This window comes from Nyctibius grandis, chromosome 7 (assembly GCF_013368605.1).
Source record: "Nyctibius grandis isolate bNycGra1 chromosome 7, bNycGra1.pri, whole genome shotgun sequence".
Classification (NCBI taxonomy): domain Eukaryota; kingdom Metazoa; phylum Chordata; class Aves; order Nyctibiiformes; family Nyctibiidae; genus Nyctibius; species Nyctibius grandis.
Window position 1 is genome coordinate 33,751,703 of NC_090664.1, and position 21,175 is coordinate 33,772,877.

Below are 21,175 nucleotides of genomic sequence, written 5' to 3' on the forward strand. Positions count from 1 at the left end.
TACAAGGCAGGGTGCTGTTGGCCCTCTTGGCCACCTGGGCACATTGCTGGCTCATATTGAGCCGGCTGTTGACCAACACCCCCAGGTCCTTTTTCACCAGGCAGCTTTTCAGCCACTCTTCCCCAAGCCTTGCATGGGGTTGTTGTGACCCAAGTGCAGGACCTGACAATTTGCCTTGTTGAACCTCATTCAGCTGGCCTCTGCCTATCAATCCAGCCTGCCCAGATCCCTCTGCAGAGCCTTCCTACCCTCAAGCAGATCAACACTCCCGCCCAATTTGGTGTCTTCTGCGAACTTACTGAGGGTGCACTCGATCCCCTTGTCCAGATCATTAATAAAGATATTAAAGAGAACTGGCCCCAATACTAAGCCCTGGGGAACACCACTTGTGACTGGCCGACAACTGGATTTAACTCCATTTACCACAACTCTTTGGGCTCGGCCATCCAGCCAGTTTTTTACCCAGTGAAGCATACACCCATCCAAGCCATAAGCAGATGGTTTCTCCAAGGAGAATGCTGTGGGAAATGGTGTCAAAGGCTTTACTAAAGTCTAAGTACACAACATCCACAGCCTTTCCCTCACCCAGTAAGCTGGTCATCTTGTCATAGAAGGAGATCAGGTTAGTCAAGCAGGACTTGCCTTTCATAAACCCATGCTGACTGAGCCTGATTGCCTGGTTGTCCTGTATGTGCCGCATGATGGCACTCAAGATGATCTGCTCCATAACCTTCCCTGGCACCAAGGTTAGACTGACAGGCCTGTAGTTCCACGGATCTTCCTTCCAGCCCTTCTTGTAGATGGGCGTCACATTTGCTAACTTCCAGTCAATTGGGACCTCCCCGGTTAGCCAGGACTGCTGATAAATGATGGAAAGTGGCTTGGTGAGAACTTCCGCCAGCTCTCTCAGTACCCTTGGGTGGATCCCATCCGGCCCCATAGACCTGTGTGTGCCTAAGTGGTGTAGCAGGCTGCTAACTGTTTCCCCTTGAATTATGGGGGCTTCACTCTGCTCCCTGCCCTTCTCTTCCAGCTCATCTAACCATTTAGATAGCTTATTTTCTAAATACTTTGCTTCAGAAATGTATCTGGTCACCTGAAGAGACACTCTGTTTTGCCGGGGCAGCACTGATTCTATCATCATCTTTTTCTTTGGATTTGTGTTGGCTGTTTAGTCACTAGTGGGTGTGCCGTACTTGAACTTAAGTAACAGGGTTGTGAGCACTTCACTGCCGAGCCTGATTGTAGAACATCACTCTGTTATTTCTTTACTTCAGACGCTGCTAATCAGTGATGCAGAGGGTGACTCAATTCTTTATCTTCAGTGAATCCTGTTTATGTAAGAGGGTGCAGATGTGTGGTCACAGAGATAGCTGTAATTCAGTCATACAAAAGGCTGACAGTCTTTTAAAACTCTGCAACTGATTTATACGTAGTCAATGCATGTTCTGAATTTCATGCTAAATAATGCTTCAGTTCCTGCTCTTTCTGTTCTCATTGTCTACTTCAAATACTTGTATATGATCGCTTGAAAATCACAAGGGTACTGCTACATCAAATCATGGTTTTACCACTCTGTTTCTTTTCTCTCATGATATATATCACTAGGTATTGTGCTGTCATCAACTCTAACAAGAAGAAGCCGTAAAATCTCGTTCCACAACAATTTTAAAGCTTCCAGCAGCAGTTTTTTCAAATTTGTACTTCATGTGCTGTTTTTCTCAGTGTAGAAAAGAACTAAAACTTCGATGGAAATATTTAAAAATTAAGCTGAAATGTTTTAGCAACGTAGCTTTATTTTAAAATAGAGTTGAAATAATTAAAAAATGCAAGTCAGTTTTCTTTCCTTGACTTTCTGAACATGCACACAATTGTTCATTGCAATGCTGGGAAGCTGGCATAGAGGTCTTTGTAATTGAAAGAAATAACTACACCAACATATCCGAGGTCCAGATGTTCTAAAAAATTGATGTATTACTTTTACAGTTTTATTTAAAAAAAAAATTAAAGAAGAGATTTAACCAATGCCAAGGATACACTCTTCAGTACAGTAAAGTGCCACTAGATGGAGGCACCTCAACTGCAATAATGAAAAGAATAAGCTGAAGTACAACAGTTCAAAACTCATTCTGTAGAAAAATTATCAATGTTGGAAGAATTTTGAGGGAAACATTTTATTTTGTCTACTTTTGGTTATCAATTAAAAAACTCAAAATCACAGAAATAGCCACTTTTGTCTTTAATCACATCTCATAAACTTACTGTGTGGATGGTAAACAGCTGTGCTGGAGTCTGTGGGTTTACAGGAGATGTACGCTGCATCTTTGGAATTCTTCCTGAACCACTGCAGAATGGAGAACACAACGCAATTTTTCTCTAAATCCCATTTATATTTAGTTACCAGCTGAAAAAAAATCTTCTTCCCAAGTACGTGGACAAGGTGTCTGGTTTTAAGTGCTTTCACCTACAACCCAAGCTTTTCTGTAGCTTTCACGTACGTGACTTTCCTTGACCTTACCTGTTCTGAAATAGAAATTGTAATAACAATACTTACCTAATAAACATGATTGTTGTCTTTCTTCATGGCACTTCCATGCTACAAACTTCATGTAGCGTCCTGCAGGATTATTAGTTGCCAATAGTTTTGATCTCTGTCAATTTAAATTCATGGGCTCATCCTTGTTCCAGGTGGCATTCTCCCATCAGTGATGATCCCTCAGTGCTTGAATGACAAAGATGCATAATACCATAAAGGAAAATGAAATATGGAAGTCAGCCTTCAGAACCATTTCCACTTAGGGAGGTGAATTTTTAGATATTATCAAATAATTTTCACATAAATAGATTCTTAAGAGAACATTGTTGATGAGGTGGCACTTTAAAAAGAGACTTTTTTATTTGAAAGGATTTTCCTAAGAAAAATCTGTTTCTTAGCATTTTGATTCCTATAGTTGTGTTCTGGGAATACCTCATTTTAAGATTAAAAATGGTGGATTTATTAACTAGATTAGGAAAAGCATGAGGAGCGTGATAAAAATAAATCTGTAGGATGAAGAAAAGGGACTGAGGGCTGCTGCCAGTGGCTGTTGGAGTCAAACGAACTCACTGTGTTTGCACCAGTATCCTGTGCTACTGCACCTAGATGTTTTAAGTGGGAATGAAATGACAAGAAGGAATTGATGCAGTGGTCAAGCAGTTGTGCAGCTACCTGCTTCTTTACATGCCTTTAAACGCCTTTGGAATTTTGGCTGTTTCGCTGGGAGATTAATCACACTAATAAATTTGATAGTGCATAAAGCAAACAAAAAGAGGAAAAGCTTTTCTTATCTTGAAAACTTACTGAAAGCTATTTTGATTAATGATATGAAGGAGCTTTCTTAAAGGTAGGTTCCTTGTACAGCCTTCCTAACGCTTTAATCTCCTTGGTTATGAATGCTGCTTTAGAATTTCAAGGATTAATTACATCTAATACAGCTTTAGCTCCTTTCAGTGATACAAAGAGTTCAGAGATAAGCTAACTATATTCCAGTTTTCCAGGTATTTTCTTTGATATAGCTGTGTAGATTCAAAAGTGGTTTATTTTTTTGAAACAAGATTTTGAAACAGCGTTGGTTAGCTGGAAATGCTTCCAGAAGATAGCTAGTTATTCTGAATGTTGTCATTTCAGGGCAGGTTTGTATTTGCCTTTAAGTACTGTATATATTGTTTTCACAACAGAAATTATTACATTTTCACTTGAAAGAACAGGCTGTTCCTGTTGTGCTGTGCTCCACCAAAGCATGTTGTGAAACCCTGACGGACCCAGTTTTACTATATATTTGTCCTATGTTCTCATCAGCCATGGCTTCCTTTAGAGAGAGGAGGTTCTCTGGAACTGGGACTGTTATCAGTTTTACATGTTTAAGTGCTTCAGACATTACGATTCCAGGTACATTATTTTTCATATGTGGTAATGTGCAGCACAGAAAAACAAAGTTTAAATTACAGTCCTGAGCTGTTGGGTGACACTCAAATTCAAGAAAGGAGCAGCTGCAATTTAGTTACATCAGCCCTCTCCTGCTGTAGAGCAGACTTTTCCTTCAGGCAACTTCTCATACAGGAGAGTTACCGGTGTCAAACTATGCACACGGTCTTGAAGAGAGCTGTTGGTTTTGTGCATAGGTTCAGCAGGGTTTGATTTCTACATGGACCCAGTGTTGCAGAGTGAAGTGATTTTCTACTGTGTGCCAGATGCAGCATTTTAATTATGCTTTGATCAGTAGCGTTTTGAAACTTCATGTCTTTTCTTTAAAGAGAAGGCGTGAAGCTGTGGGGGAGCCCAAGTTGTGCCAGTGCCTCAGATACCTGACATTTGCTGTGAACCTTCGAACAGCCTTTACAAAGTTGTAATGTCTGTGAGGCAGTCACCAGACCGATGACATTTGGAGCACTTGTTTTTTTTAAGTACCACTCTGGTACCACTGTCACTGGGCCACAGGAACTCCAGCCTTTTTCTCTTGGCGAGAGCGACTTCCAGCCCTCGGTAGGTAAGAAGAAAGTAAAACAACTTCTTTCTGTTATATGCAATAGGAAAAGGGCTGGAACATCCCTTATGAGGTAGTTTTCAAGTTATGAACTCCTCTTCCCTTGCACAGTGATGAGCTGCACTGAGACACCAGTGAAGTAGAGGATTTACGTGTTTCAGATGCAATCCTTTAGTGCTGAAGTGGGCACAGGAATCCTGAAACATTTCTGGGGCGTGATTGATAGCATTGCCATTTTTCATAACTGATATTGTTGCATATCCCCAGCTGTAGGAATTTATGACATGAAGAGAGGCAGCTACATACAGAGTTATAATGACATCGAACTGCAGCAGGTTAGAAAGAAGCACAGAATTTCATGTATTTGCAAAAATGCTTTGAGTTTAGTGATGTTGGCTGCTGAAAGTTGACAGACTTTGAATACACTCCAGTGCCTTTGAAGGTGAGAGTCCAATGACCTTCCTTGAAAGCGAGTGTCTCCTTGGAATGTTTAAAAAGCATGTATGCAATGTATGAGGAGTTCTCTCAAAAATAATCTGCATTTCAGAATATGACCCAATCCATTTTACTTGGTGATCTAAGAGGTGATTTGAATGTATGTGTTGAGAAATCTAAGCTTTAATTATGTAAGACGAGATAGCTGTAATAATCCTCATCCTTCCAGAATTCAATTTTGGGCAACCTGTCCTGAGTTAGGGACCATAGACACATAGAACAGATTCCAGAAATCCAGCTCGCTGAGTGTGGACTTGCAAGGGCTGAGGGAGAAACAGAATTGCAAATCTATGGAAAGAAGTTTGCCCTTAGGAGCAGACTTTGCACTAATAGATCATCTTCCATCAAAGGATCTCAAGGCCTTTCACAAATTTTAATGCTCTGGGGTCTCTGACACCCTTGTCAATTAAATGGTGTTTTTAAACTTGTTTTACTAGCAGGATATAGAAGTTATTTTATATAGTGTACTGGGTCTGGCTTTGTTAACCCACAACATGTAGACACATGGAAAATCCACAGCAGCTGGAACAAGAATCTCTCTCTATTTTTGGTCTTACATTTCAGTATCTGATGAGACATCGCTACTGGTGTATTATAAAGAACATGTATGGAAGACATAGTTAGAAATCTAAGTAAGCTCTTTCATAAGCTTCTCTCTCTCAGAGGAAATGGAGCTCTTCTAAACATGAGCATAGTTCCTTAGCATGGAAAACAGCTGGCCAGAAACAAAACACCAGAACAGAAGTCTTTAACCACTGGCACAGCTGGGCTGCTGCTGGCTGGAAGATGTGGGATGTGAACTCCGGTGCTGGTGCCAGCCTCTGGAGGAGATGTACAAATAAAATGGCATTGAAAAACACCCTGGCAACCAAGTTATGGGAGATTTTAAAAACTAGTTTAAAATCAATCTCAAGTCAGGGAGTTTCTACAAAAAGGGAACTGGAATAGTGGATGCACATTGTGCCTGTAAATTCTGGGCTGTACATCCATTTTTGATTATTTTGAAATGTTGTCTTTGATGGGTGTATGTTCTGCTGGGCAGATAGGACTGGAGATGGAAACCTGGCTTTATAAAATGGGGAGTGTTTACTGATTTGGAGAAAGATATGCTATCCATTGTATTGTTGTCCCTCTGAGAGGCCGCTGCCTCTCCCCTTCCCTCACCAAACACACCCACCCATGTTCACACAGTCTGCCCAGGTGGGACCCCAGCCCAGGGCTCAGCTGAAACTCAGTGCCTGCTGCAGGAGGAGGTGGGGCTGCCACAGCCACCGCTCCCTCCTGTCTTTCCCACTGACGTGAGTTCATGCTGCTGCTGCTGCTGTTGCTTTGCCAGTGGCAGAGCCATCCCTGTGCAGTGTAAGCCTGGCATCCTCAGAGCATCCAGCAGCTGCTGGGCACTTGCAGCCCATTCAGGAATTTCTTTCTTTTTCTCCAAGTGACTGACTACTGTTGTTTCAAGGCTACTGTTTTCCATCTCATCACAGAAACACTGTAAGTATAACTTCTACTGTGGCTCTTTAGTTATTGCCTTTGTGAAACCCATCTGTCTTGTACTGAATAGTAGGAGTTATTAGTTCAAAGTCTCTGTGAGGCTTGTTGTGGTCTCTGCTCCTGTTTGAGGTGTTCAAGTGGACCCTTAGCATTTTAGTTTTTAGCTGGATTGAAACATGAAATCAAAGCAACTCAAAATGGTGATGGCTTCTGCGCTGCTGTTTTCCTACTTTGTAGCTAATTTGCCAGTGTGCCCTTCCTCTAAATGCTGGTGCCTAGTGAAGTGGAGGTGAGAAGAGAAGCATTTCCAGCCCTGCTTGTTTGCTGGAGCCAGTTTTCTAACAACCCAAGAGAAACTTTAATGCAGATTCATAAGCTCTCGGGATGCTGAGGCAGGTAATCCTGCTGCCTGCTGAAATGTAGCTAGCAAGTGAAGTTTTAGAAAGGAGTTAGGTTGGGGGGTATCTATCTGTCTCATTCTCTTGAGTCCTGAAGGTGAAGAAAAGGTATACATGAGTTTAGGGACCTCAGATGACTGCATCAGTGTTAATGGCACATTCAAACTAAAAATCATCCCTGAACCCTGAGGCCACAGGTCCTGTTTCCTGACCCAGCTTGGTATGGCTGTGAACTCCATGGCATCACCTCAACTCTGTCTTCTTACAGACAGTTCACAAATACGTTGTATTATCTGTGGGTTATCCTCTCTTTAATTGCATCTCTAGGAGTTGCAGAGAGGATGTTGCTGTGTTAACACTTCAAAGACATCATAGACTAACTTTTCATATTGCCAGTGCCCAAAGGTATTCCGAGTGGGAGAGCACACTTGCAATTCCGGCCAAGTTCACAGTAAAATTTGCACAGTTGCCCAAAACATTGCCTTGTATCTGCACAAAACCTCACATCATCTTGCAACTGATTTTACATTCTGAATTGGAAATGGTGGGAATGAGCATGGCACCAACTATTTGACATAGAATTGATTTAGGGCATCAAAATAAGGGGCACTACCTGAGAGTCTTGACTGTGATCTTTTTCTTCAGACTTCTTCCTGTGTTCACTTGTCCTTTCTTTTGGTTTGTTTTCCCCTTTAAGTTTACTCTTCTCTTCCACTGCACTTTATCTTGATAGGAAGGACTGAGAAAAAAAATTATCAGGTGTTTTAGTGATGTTCTGTCTAGACCTGCTTTGAGCATATGGAATATGCATCATAGGAAAACTGCAGTTTTCCCTCTACATTCCATAGCATTTGAAGTTATCGTTATGCCTCCTGTGTTATTGATCTTTCCATCTCCAGTTCTTCAGATAGTTTCTGTTTTCCATATATGCTAGAAATAATTGTGCCATGAAAGACTGGCTATTTGTAACTCTGTTACTTGTTTGCAATCATTTAAAATAGCATACCACTAGGATTCTTTAAGCATCTGCTGTTAATTTGATTTTACTGATGATCTAAGCACAGGGAAGGGAAGAAGTTTAAGGGAAGAAGTCCTGAGCTCAGGGAGCAGTCTGACATAGGCTACAATCACTTCAAACTTTCTGCTTCAGGTTTTCGTGTTCTAAACAGCATTAACAATTTCTAGGTGCAAAGCTAGCTGCATTGTTAGGGTTCATTGACTGGTCTTTATTCCATGGTTTGAACAGAAATATTTTTCTGTAGATATGCATAAATTGTCTCTTGGGGTATCCTTGAAAGTTATGTGAGAATGAACTACATGATGGCAGAATGACTGTGATTTTATACACTTTCTTTCAGGTATCTTCTTGGAGTATGGAATTTCTATGGAAACGAAGGTGGTATCTTCAGCTGGGCTGTATATTGATACTGAATTTGGTTTATGCCAATCTAGACTATCAAAAAGAAACTCCTGCAAGCCTGGGTCAGATTGACCATCAGTGCTGGGAGGTGTCTTCCCATGGGCTGGTGGAAATGAAGAAACTCAAGGTAGCAGATACGGTCACTGATCTCTGGGACTTCATGATGTTCCTAAAGGAATCCCCTAAGCCCAAGCACAATGAACTCTTCAATGATTTAGCCCAGAACTTCTGGGATATGTATGTAGACTGTGTGCTCTCAAGATCCCACGGAATGGGCAGAAGACAATTAGTATCTCCCAAATATTCTTCCACATACTCACATAGAACTTTAGAAGGTAACTATGGGATATGGTGTTAGTCTTTTATGTACTAACATTAAACTGAACCACTGTTCCATCCTCATCCTTGATTGTTCAGACAACTCAATATAGTAATTTCTAGTTTTCTGTCTCTACTTGTCAAAAGCATTTTCATCTTTCAATGATAGCTACTTTCTCAATACATGAGTCAAAAGTAGTTAGGGTACTACATTTCCGTATTTAACAAAGTGTAAAACATGTCGGGTATGCATGTGGGAGCATGTGGAAATGGATGCTGCATTCTCTGTATATCACTGCATATAAATGACATTACAATACTAAGTTTCCTGGTATTTGGACTTCAGTCTCAGCTTTGGGGAATCATCCCTCTCTGAGAAGGGAAGCTCAAATCCCTGACTCCTCGAACTCTGTTCTTCCCCTTAAAACTATGGACACATAATGTGATCTCATGGTCACTGTGAATCATCAAACGGTGTCAAATTCTGGTCATCACGGTCTGGGACGAGTCTGAACTGAGATCATATAGGTGATTGGCTTTACATCTTATTAACCGATCCTAGATCTGTGTGCTTCCTTCCTCCTCCACAACAGACTGTTTTCTGATGTACCCAGTCAGATGTTTTAGGTTGCCAGACTGAACATGGAGATAATTTAGTCCTAGCATTCCTAACCGTATTGCTTGGAAAATAACTACCTTTCTTTCAAATCTTGCAGGGTCCGCTTTCACCAACCCATTTTAGGTCAAAAGGGGAGAAAATGAAGATACCTCAGCAAGGCAACATCAAAATGAAGGAGCACAAAAGCACAGCATATACTGTAGATGCTTAGACAAATCCATTGGCATGGTTCAACCTTTTTTTTTTATTTTCTTTGTATAAAGTACTTAATCACTGATAAACTGATAAGTACGTAAGCTCCCACTTTGTCACTTTTGCTTTCCTGTCTTGCAATCTACTAAGGTTGCCTTTTTCCCACTGCATGTGTGAATGCTTTTGTGTTTTGAGTCAACACTTTTGTTCTCTCAGGTAAGCTTGTAAGTCTTAACCAGTGTCGTATTTTTGTAGAGGCTCATCTTTTCCAATAATTCTCTTTTTTAAAAGTTAATTTTGATGGAAACCCAATATATTTTTATACATTAGGCAATGGAGAAAATGTCAAGAAACATTTTATACAGTGTCTTGCACATACAATCAACTTTACTTTTAAGAATTGCAGAAAAGTGTGACATCAAGCTAAAGGGAAGAATTACACTCATTGTAATGTCCTGTGCAGTGTAAACTTTGTGTTTTATCACTGCTTAGTCTAGGCTATGGATTAATTAAAGTATTTTTCTATGCAGCAAGGTCTGAGTAGTAGTCATTTTCTTGTCTATTAACATGTGATTTGCAAAACTACTACTATATTACATTAAGAGCAGTACTTTACACAAGACTGCTGTTTATTTACACATTCATACAGGTAAATAAGGTGATACAGTCCATCCCTGTCATAGCAGGCAACACCACAGTTAAGAAGAGACCCATGCACCAAGTGGTCTGAAAGAGTGAGAGACTGGCTTGACTACTGCTGCCATTATAAGAAACCATCCAGCATGGGTAGGTAAGATAATTCAGGGAGATTAACCGTTCAGTTAATCCATTTCTCCTGAGCACAGAAAGCCTGAGAACAAATTGGAACTCTCAGAGATGCTGACTGTTCTCTGCTTTACTCCTTGGGCAACGCAGCTTGTTCAGTCCCTGTTGTGTTCTAGCCTTCTATGAGATCCCAACTGGGTTTAATTATTGTAGGAAACAGTACAGTAACACTGTAACAGCATATAAACACAGTAACAGCATATAAACCTTCATAAGTAACAAGAAATCCATCCCACATCATGCCTAGCTCATATATAGTTTGTAAAATATACAACAATTCTCATAGATTTGTAAATGTTCATTTAGATAAATACAGTATTGAACTGCATCTTGTGAAATATGTCTCTTACAGTATTCTGGAGAGAGTACAAAAGTAGTGAGAAATTTCTCTTACGAATATCACTGTAAGTTCTTGATACAAAAAAAAGTTTAAATACACCTTTTCTTTTGAGCAAATAGAGGGAGTTATGACACGCCCAAACCCAGCAGTTTCAGGAATTGATCCATCATGATGAGCAGCTATTTGAGAGCCACTGTCTAATCTGCTCCAGCAATATCCAGTTTATAAAGCTGTGTACTGTATTGCATTTGCAACAAATGAAGTGTTTTAACTCTCATAAACCAGATAAATAAATTCCCCCTGTTCATACCTACAAATAATTTTATTCATCACTTACAGAAGTGTAAAACTATAATAACATTTTAAAGGTAATGTTTCCTATATTAGTGATCTTTTAATTGAATGCCAGGGCAAGGTATCCTATGTAGTTTTGAAAGCTCTATCTTTCCTCAGACTGTAAGTCTTTGTTTTAATTAGTTTTCTATAGGAGACAAAGGTGCTTATCATCTACCATAATTGGCTCCCGAATGCTTGAACAATCTATTGCTACGGTCACCCTGCAGTGTCTGCTGAAGGTGTAGGTGACTGTGAACAACAGGAACCAGCACAATAAGCAGCAGCAGCAAAACAAACTCCAAGTGGACATACTTGTTTTGTCTATGGCAGCCATGGAAAGCCAGCTGGCTACTCCTGGGGTGTCTACAAGAGGGATTAACAGTGAATGGGATGATCTTTTCCTCCACCAGTACTCAGCGCTCCCTCTCTCCCTCCCTGGGTTACAGCAGGAACAGCAAGTCCAGTTTTCTTGGGTTCTCCCCCTGACAGCCAGACCTTGGTCCACAGCTGACTGGCAAAATCAAATGCTGTCTATGCTGCTGTGAAGCCTTATGTTAGTATTCAGTTATAAAGTATAAATGTAATAATTTGGGGAAATGCTGTCCCCTTCCTTCTCCAGTCTTCATTACAATTAAAAGAGTATCTGCAGCTACTTCCCTGCAACGTCAGGGTGTCTGTAGCAGAAGCACAATGCAGTTGGGGGAGGAATGCTGTGGGGCTCGCTTTGTGCCGGATTGAAAGTTTTTACATAAGCATAAATATAAACTGATTTCCAGTTAAAAGACCTTTTATTTCATACCTTGTCTACACTGTACTGCTGTACCTTTTGCTCAGAAATTGGAAGGACTTACATGAATCCTGCATGGTATTTTTGGAAAAAAATGGGCCTTTGCCTTGCTGCCAGTAGTAAAGAGTCACCCACACATACATGCAAGCATGTAAAAAAACTCTGTCACCGTCTTTATTCTCCTAGTCAAATATTTATTGTTTCATTTTAATTGTGAAAAGACAATGGAGCTACTTTTTGTGGCCCCAGTCTGTAGATAAACTTCCACATTCTCTAAACAGTAATAAAGCAGCATAGCTGCTGAAGAGCTGTCAAAGAAATATAAACATAAACAACTGAGCAAGACTTTACTTGACACAGAGGACTTTAGTTAGATAATCTTTATATATCTTAGCTTACCTTTCTTGCAGGCAGGCAAGAAATACACATGCAGGCTTGGTTAATAAAACACACTTAAACTTTTTGCAGCTAATTTTGGGAAAAAAATGTCATAATGAAGCCAGATTATACTTAAAAATCATCAGTTAGCAAATGGCCAGCACAGAAATTCAATTAAATTAGCATAGTTCGATTTAATTTCTCTAGCTTTAAGTACTAGATGACTGTCTTCCTCTACAATGTAATGTTTAACAGACCTGCCCATAAGAAAATGCTTCTGATTTTTGGAAACTACATACGTGGAGATTTCTCTAAAGTTTAAGCAGCATTTCATATGGTTGTTTTGTTTTACTTCATTATTTTCCTAGGTTTCTTCTTTTTATAGAATTTAAGTAGACAATTTTGAAACAAAAATATCTGCCTTTATTATTGATGCCATCACTGCTATACCTTGTTACAGGGACAAACATATTTTTAAGAAATGCTTATACACCTCCCTCTCCATCCCTCTTTCAGGAAGTAACAAAGGGAGTTGGAAACTAAATTCTACCTGTTTAGCTCAAATTTATTTCAATTTTTCAAGTTGACATTTAACAAAGTGAAAGCTTGTACTTTTCTCAAAATGTTGCTTACAGGCAAAAATGACAGACTACATGTCAGAGCTTGTACGTCACAAAACCCCTTGCAATGTCACAGCAATTTATGCCATAGCACTGGATAGCAACTGGATTTAAAATGAAGTAACAGCCTCAGGGAAACTTGCTTTATTGTAATATAGCAAATCCTGGCTTTGCCGAAGTTAGGAAAGGAGACAATAGCTTAGAAACTGAGTCATCTACACAAAGGTCTGCTGCTTACAAGTTTGTGTTGGTATTCTAGAGGTGCTAGGGTGGAAGAGGATGAGTTCTTGTGGGATACAATATGGGCAATAACCCAAGGAATAATTAGAACAGCAACATCAGTGAAAGAACTGTGAGAAACCCATGGGGAGCAGGACATTTCAGCATGTCTCTCCAACAGGCTCAGAGAAACTGTTGGCACAGACAAGCTTCTGTCTTAGATGAAAACTGAGAGAATAGGAGTCAGAAGTCCTGACGCTAAAGGTGGCAATTCAAGAAACAAAATGGATTTGGACAAAAACCATGTGGGTACAGTATCCAGGAAAATAAAGAACTGAATGTGTTCATGTGAATGTTCATCACCCTGCTAAAGAAAGAGATACTTGAACTGCAGTGTGTGGAATGTGTCAACAAGAGATGGAAATGTAAATAGTGGACCTACTGATAGTGGATCAGGGTAACCTGACACTAGCACACAAAATTATTAAACTCAACATACCTTTCTACCATACTGTATGGGGTACTTTATTAATAAATCATCCCCATGTTTATATTAGTTAAGACAAAATATAATTTTATGGCCAAGATGCTCTATGCAATTCATCAAAGCATTACAAACAGATTTTAGCTTGTATCTAAAATATACATACAGTTAACTAAAATATTAAAAGCACTGTTTAGAACACTATCTATTCTACAGGTACCGAATCTTTCTTGTCCGAGTCCAACGTTTTAACTCTTTTGATCTTTTTTAAGGCTCCTTCACAAACAGAGGGCTTTCTAGCAGCAAGGTCTGTAACAGCCAGTGGCCCTCCAGTTAATTGAAGAGGTATACTTTCGACAGTTACTAAGAGACCAGATCCAATCTGAAAAACAAAATAAATGCATTGCTTGACATTCATGTTAGCATTTAAAATGAGATGAGAGTTAAATCATTAACTGTCTTTCAAAAATATTATTCAGCTGGTGGAGATGCATGCTGAGGTTGATGAGGCCCACTCAAACTATCCTTTATATCAAATTCACAAATTGTTCCCATCAATACAAAGGAAAAGACAGAGTGGTTTTTCAGCAGGTACCTTTATGTACTCTGATTTTCTGCCTTCATGTCTGATCTTATGAAGAGAAGAAAATCAAGCCTTCATTACAATAGAAGTTTGTTGTGCAATGTTAATTTGGATTTGTATATAGTATCAGCCACAGTTTTTGTCCTCAGAATTTCACTATACATTAATACTTCAAAGGAAAAAAAGGGAACAGACCCTGTTTCTCTCAGAATGCAATTGCCTGTAACTACTGCTCCAGGAAAACTCCAAGACTGAAAGAAACATACACTTTCCAGCCTCATTACTACTCTTTATACTGAATAGGTTCAGGTCTTTGAACGAAAATCCCTGAGTGACATCTCTATCTTCTAACCATGACCTACTAAAACAAACAATGCAACTCTTTGAGTGCATGTGGCTCACATGTTTGATTACTTGACCTTAACTGGTCTGCAACAACCATCTTAGCTTAATTTTAATCTCTCCCTAACTAAGGGTGTTTGGCAGAGAGGAGGGAAGAAGATTGTTCCATGAAAAAAACTGCCAGCCATATCTGTAATTTGTGATTCTTCTAAGCAATGTACCCAAGGAATTTTATCTGATATTGCTGTGTTTGTTTCCTTCATACACTTATTCTGCAAAATGGAATAACCTTTTCCTTGTTGTTGTTTACAGCTGTTGAAATATTGATCATAGAACCATGAAGATATTTTCTTGTTAAATCCTCTCTGTCAAAAGAAATGAATAATCTTGGCTTCAGGTCCAAGTCTTTAAAATAAAATCTAATAATGTATTTCTCTCTACTAACAATTTCCAGAATACTCATGTTTCTATCTAAATTTTTCAGATACTTTCTGCAAAATATTGCTGATTAACAGTCTCACTGATATATGCACATAACTAAATAATTTTCCCAGCCCGCTTCATCTTGCATTCACAGATGTGTCCCTCCATACCTTTCAGAAGTTTAGGGCAAAGATAATTTGATAAAAGTCCTAGTCCAGCACTCTGAGACCATCCCCTTGCTTCCTATTAAGTTCCTCCTTTCTTCATCATATCAAACATGAACTGCCTCCTTTCTTTTTCAGGATGCAGCCACCTTAGTTGTCATTTCTCATTCATGCCAGAGAGCCCATGATAATAGAATCTCTTGCCTTTGTACAAGTTTGAAAACAGCACCTCATGTTTTTTCTTCCTTGTTTCTCCTTACATGTAAGAGTAACTTATAAGCAACCAAGAAGCTATCCCTCCCCCTAAAATCCTCCTTACTGTGATGCTTATACAGGAATCATCCAGCTAGCTCAAGAGCAGATACTGACTGGAATGAATGTTCTCCCACATCTTACCCCAGTTTGTCAAAACTCAACATCTAAATATGCTGTTATGCCCAAATAACATCTTAACAATGGCTTTTATTTTCTCACACTTCAATTAACTGATATGAGAAAAAAAAAATCTTTTCTGCAGATGCAACGAGTGGCTTATCTGCAGACAGTCAGGAACACATTTACTGACAAAGGACACCTCTACTGATGTATTAGAGATTGCACAGATTTACCTAACAATAAATGAATGAGGTCTTGACCTCAGCAAGGTTTTCGTGAAAGGCTGTCCCACAAGAGATAAATGTCAAGTAGCATAGGGACCATCTTGCCCACACTTTTTATGAGTAATTTGCAGATCTGGATCTCATTCTGAGCAACTACCTGTTGTCTGAGGATATGTCAGAAGGGAAAGTGGTGCTTTGCAGGAGATACAGATTCTTTCTTACATACTTGGAGCTTGTCAACATAAACATTATTAAAGAAAGAGTAAGCAGCAGCACATATACAGCCAGAATAAACCCCAAAACACTTACACATTAATGAAAATAAAACAGTGTCATTGGAGATTACTTACTGTGGTACTGAGGCCTTTAATATCAGTAGAATGGACTGCTATGTTTTGAGTCTTCGATTTAGATCTGGAAGCCTCTATTGATTTTTCCTGAAGCCTTTTTGCTTTCTAAAGATAGTTAAAAAAAAGGGCGAAATTGTTTTAATCAGAATCAATTGTATCATTTGCACTTGTTAGAAAATATGCAAACAAAATGACAAAATAAATGAGGTGATAATTCTATTGGCCTTTAATTGTAAGTACTCTCCCTCTAGTTTGTGATTTTCTCTTGTACTGGGGACCTGAAAACAGAATAAATGGACATGGCTTCACAAGGGAGAGAAGGGAACAATCACTTGCTATGACCAGTGGGCTATATTCTTTCTAATGTAGCTGTATATACTGTTAGCCTTCATCACCACAAGAGCACACTGCTACCCCCTGCTCAGGTTGTCACCTCATACATAGTACACATCTACAGAGCCAGTCAGTCCCCAGGCTGTACTGAGGCATGACAACTTTAATAAATCCCAGATGCATGACTTCACATTTTCTTTTCCTGAACTTCATGACCTTTTGGTCAGCCCATCCCTTCAGCTTGTCAAGGTCCTTCTGAATAGCAACCCTACCTCCCAGCATATGGATTGCTTCCTCCAGCTCAGTGTCATGCATGAACGTGATGAGGATGCATACTGATCCAATATCCAAGTCATTAATGAAAATGTTAAATAGTCTTAACCCTATAATTAACTCTGAGGAATATCACTCAAAACTGACTGCTAGTTCAACTTTAATCACTGACCACTCTCCTTCGAACCCATCAGTCCAGACAGTTTTTCATCCAACTTGTAGTCCACCTGTATGTAGTCCAGTCCATATCTCCCCATTTTGGCTACAAGGATGCTACACAAGACTGTATTGAAAACCTTGCTAAAGCCAAGGGAAATTACATCCATCTTCCTCTTTCTCCAGAGCAAATAATTCTATCACAAAAGACAACCTTGTTGACAAGGCATGATTTGCCCTTGGTAAATCCATGACAGCCATTATCAACTTCTTGTCCCTCACGTGCCAGGGATTCGGTTAAAACTAACCAGTCTGTAGTTCTCCAAATCCTTTTATTGGCCCTTTTTCATTTCTAATACTAGCATAGATCTTTACCACAGGCCAGGGAGGGGCTTGCACATGGAGAAAATTGTTCTCTTTTGCATCTCCTTTGGGAAATGAAGAAAAATTAAATTCAGCTGCCAAAGCATTTCTTTTAAGTCTGATTTCTTTCATTCTCCAACTTAGTCTGATCACCTAACCAGGACTCTAATTTATGTTCTTTTTGGAAAAGTGCGAATATTGCTAAAAGAAATGCCTTTAATCATAAAGTAGTTCCCATCTTGAAAGATGTTTGCTGTACTAAAAATAGAGAATGAAGTATTAGAAAAAATAAAGTAAGAATGACCAGACTTCTAGATTCAACAGTTTCAGGACAAATATACATATATATATATATATATACACACACACACCCCCCCACACCCACCACCAATTGCAAGTGCATAAACAATGTTGATCCCCAATTTGTGATTGTAATCAGAAGAGCAGAAGAATCACAGATTGCGTAGCTTTGCCAATACATCTTATGGTTCATTCTCCTGTGTCTGTGTGAATATAAAATTTACTATAACTTCTACTTGAATATCCTCATAATTCTTTAATAAATGTGTTTGGAACTTTGCAATTATTATAACGACATTGTGAATGTAAATCTTGCTCCATCACTCAGTTTTCTTACCTTCAATGCCTCATAGTTTGATGTCCGAGTCAAGAAATTTTCCCAAGATTTATTCACCATTTCTCTCTGCTTATGGATAGCTTTGAGCTGTAATATAAATGAGATTTACAAGACACAATCTTCTTCTCATGAGCTCTTCTGAATTCTTTGCTTGTGCTGTTCAAATAGTATGTTCACCTATGCCCCTTTGGCTACCTTAGCTCATCCTTCTCACCTGAGATTGGATGATAATGTTGTAGTAATGTACTTGTCCTTTAAAAACTTCACTTATGCACTGCCTTTTAAAAAAAAAAAGGCTTACCTTCTCTGTACAAACTAATTTTCCCCTCTTCCAACACAGATGTTGGAAGAGCCCCAGCTCTTTCAGGAATACTTTCTGTATAGTCTCACTCTCAAATGCTGAATAACAGAGATGGAATCAGTTCTGGTGACAAAAGTGCAGGCATCATAATGTATGACAATCCCTCAAAAACACTAGCATGAGATTTTAGACAACTGGATCAATTGATCTTACTTCTCAGAAAGCAGGAGAGGATGAGACAGTACATGAGCAAAAATGCCAAATGCTTGCCTTGTAACTAAAGCTGGAAAATGTCTATATCTGCTCACTCTCAGCATGCTGGGAAGCACAAAGCTCTACTTTCTGAAGTAACGAAGCTCTGTGAATATTCAGCCAAGGGAGCTTATAACAGAGGTTTATGTTTCATTTTAAGAAGCAGATGTAGTTGTAATAGATACTTTAAATTGTTGCCTGCTACAGATGGACACAGGTGCAACTCTACAGTAACATATTGATCATTTCTCATTACACCATTGCTGATGCATCACTGATGATACTGCTTCATTTTTTCATGTTACTCTCTAAATACTGGCAAAATTATACAAACTGGGAGAAGTGAGGTTAACCTAATTTAATTTAAAGTTAAAATTTTACTGCTGAGACAGATTAAAATATCTTCAAGCAGCGTACACATACAGGATTCTCAACATTATATGGTAAGAAAATCTTCATATAAGTTGACAAAAAATCTTACACAGGCTTTACTTGTTTAAATACTCTTTGTCTTACTTTTGTATACGTTTTTTCCTCTTCTTGGATTTCTTTGTGGTGTTGACTTTCAAGCACTTCAGTCTGCAGAGCAGCAACCATTCTTCCAGTATCTTCTGAAGCCTCTGAAATAACTTTCAAGGCTTCCTCATCCGATGTAACAGGCCTGAATTCTTCTTTAATTTCTGCACACAATTCACTCCAAACTTCTCCAACCTGTGTATGAAACACACACCACACTATTTGATATTTATGTCTTTTTTTCCAGTTCCAATTATACAAAGTATAATAGAGCAACAATCTCTCTCCTTATTGCTGTTTCACTTCCCAGAATTTTTATGCAAGGTTAGACTTCAGTAATGCTATGACAAATTCATTCATCATAATCCTCCCTAAGCCTTCCCAAGCCCAAGCTTGACTCCACAGAGGAGTAACAGGAATGCTGATAACTACAGAAACTCAGAATACAGATAGCTACAAGATACCAAATTACAAGTGTGACGTGTTGTATCCTACTGAGTGCTGCTTAAAACCTCAAATTATGCACATTATCAGAGCAAACTGCAGCAAGAGACATAAACAGAAGCTGGAATTATCAACTAAAGATCATGTCTTGCTCACTCCTGAACACTTCAAGCTCTCACAGACTTTGTTCCTAAGCAGAAAATTGTCATAAACTGAAGCATCTTCTGAGCAGGATGGCTCCCACAAAGCTTGTTATCCTGTTCTTGTTTCCTATAGGCACATCATTCTTAACTTTTTACAGTATGGATGGATGCTGCATGTGGGGACAAAGATGGGAAAGCACAGAAAAACCTTTATCAGAATGTGTAAGGTTTTTTAACAGCAAACGGCCCCCGCCCAACTGACCTTCCTGCACAAAGATGCAGTCCTACTCTCCAGCCTTTCCCCAATTTCTTACTCCTATCCTGGCGCATTCCTGTTTCTTGAACTGGCAAATAGTTAAAATTATTTTTTTCTGAGTTGTTTTTAACTAGCATTGGTTTCTGGTCTTATTTTCTATGCAGTGACAAACATTTGTAGCAGTGCAAAGGAAGAGTCTAGGGAGCGCTGCAATGATGGAGGTGGGATTGTTTCTTTTGATGGTAAATACTGGCTTACACTCTCTGTGAAACTATAGGTGACTTGTGACATAGGTGACAGCTTTTGAAGGGTTATTTGTTGTATCCTGAGATATACTTGCTATTTTTGCAAACACAGATACAGCAGTAATATTTTCTTCCACAATACTCACTTTAAAGTCAATATAATGCTGTATGATAGCAAGTGTGACCAAATCCTTAGCAGATAAGCCAGGTAAATTTTCAAAACCTAAAAGAATATTAATCATATCAGTTTTAACAGCATGGTGAATTTATCTTAAAATACAACATTCTAAAAAAAGACACCATCTTATTTGTCATATAATCGCATGCAAAATCTTCATCACACATACACCGGTCAGTCACTCTTCTAATCCTGAGCAGGCTTTTGGTGATAAAAAACCTGTTTTCTCCATAATAAATTTACTCTATAGTAACTCTTTATTTATGAGTGGCTCCAGTGACCTTCCAGTCACTTGGAAAGCCAGGATAGTACTGCATTTGCTACGCTTTTGTGGGAAGGGTTTGATCTTCTGTTAAAGCAGACGAACAGTTGAGTTCACAGGTCACAGTTTGTAAAGAAGCAATTCAGCAAAAAGACTTTGCTTTAGCTGTAAAGTATCATGTTACAAGGTGTCCAGTCCTTTGTATCAAAGCTGTGTAATGAGGGTCTCCTCCATCTCATAGACTTGGGTCTTGAGCATAATGCCTTGAGCACCATAACTCCATCTTTTAAAAATATGTTTACCATATGCGTGAAAGAATAAGGTAGAGAAGTATAGTTGCTGAGACTGCCTCATTTTTTGCACGCTGAACATTAATTACACTTGATTTTTAAAAAAACCCCTATCTCTATAGAGTCTATCAAATCTCATTCTAGACTTCATCATACCATCTGTGTGGTAACCGGGAATGTTGCGTCTATCTATTAGAGTATAATTACATCATGTTTTGAAGTTAAGAAGTACCATAAATAAAGTCCAATTAACACTGGTTTTCTAGATCGCCATGTTACAGGCTGTTATGGAGCATGACTACAGTAAGAGGAAGATGCTGAGAAAAGACTATAAAAATATTTCCATTTTTTTATTATCCACTTGCATGTCATTTCAGTATTTCATAGGAGACATTACAATATATATAAGTAACATAAGAGGTATGTGTGAATATAGGAGAAGGCTAGAAAAAAATCTCATGCATTTTGGCTTTAATAAAGAATTTAGCTGTGACCCAATATTTAACATAATGAACACTCATAAAAATTAGTAAGAACCTGGGTTACAACAGAGGAAGAACTATCTATAGTTTATTAGAGAACTAAGGATGTTTTCAAACCAGTTGGTTCTCTAGGTT

At 38.9% G+C, this 21,175-nt stretch overlaps 2 protein-coding genes across 2 annotated transcripts in view; one reads left to right on the forward strand and one right to left on the reverse strand.

The window, feature by feature from the left end:
- The first annotated feature begins 8,283 nt into the window (after nucleotides 1–8,283).
- Nucleotides 8,284–9,390, forward strand: FAM237B (family with sequence similarity 237 member B). The gene is made up of 2 exons (XM_068405562.1): nucleotides 8,284–8,665; nucleotides 9,365–9,390. Exons 1-2 carry the CDS (start codon nucleotides 8,284–8,286, stop codon nucleotides 9,388–9,390), a joined length of 408 nt encoding a protein of 135 aa, XP_068261663.1.
- Nucleotides 9,391–13,653: 4,263 nt separating this feature from the next.
- The window catches only part of CFAP69 (cilia and flagella associated protein 69), a 28,378-nt gene continuing 20,856 nt past the window's right edge, over nucleotides 13,654–21,175 (reverse strand). Inside the window, exons 19-23 of the mRNA XM_068405227.1 lie at nucleotides 19,975–20,051; nucleotides 18,741–18,935; nucleotides 17,672–17,758; nucleotides 15,910–16,014; nucleotides 13,654–13,830 (exon numbers count right to left, since the gene is read on the reverse strand). Of these exons, the coding sequence (XP_068261328.1) occupies nucleotides 13,654–13,830; nucleotides 15,910–16,014; nucleotides 17,672–17,758; nucleotides 18,741–18,935; nucleotides 19,975–20,051 (641 nt within the window). The remainder of the gene's footprint in view (nucleotides 13,831–15,909; nucleotides 16,015–17,671; nucleotides 17,759–18,740; nucleotides 18,936–19,974; nucleotides 20,052–21,175) is intronic.

Excerpts from the sequence above, each read along its gene's own strand:
- FAM237B (XM_068405562.1), top strand. The coding sequence starts at position 8,284 with ATGGAATTTCTATGGAAACGAAGGTGGTATCTTCAGCTGGGCTGTATA. Across the intron at positions 8,666-9,364 it reads CTCACATAGAACTTTAGAAG|GGTCCGCTTTCACCAACCCA; the intron begins GTAACTATGGGA and ends CAAATCTTGCAG.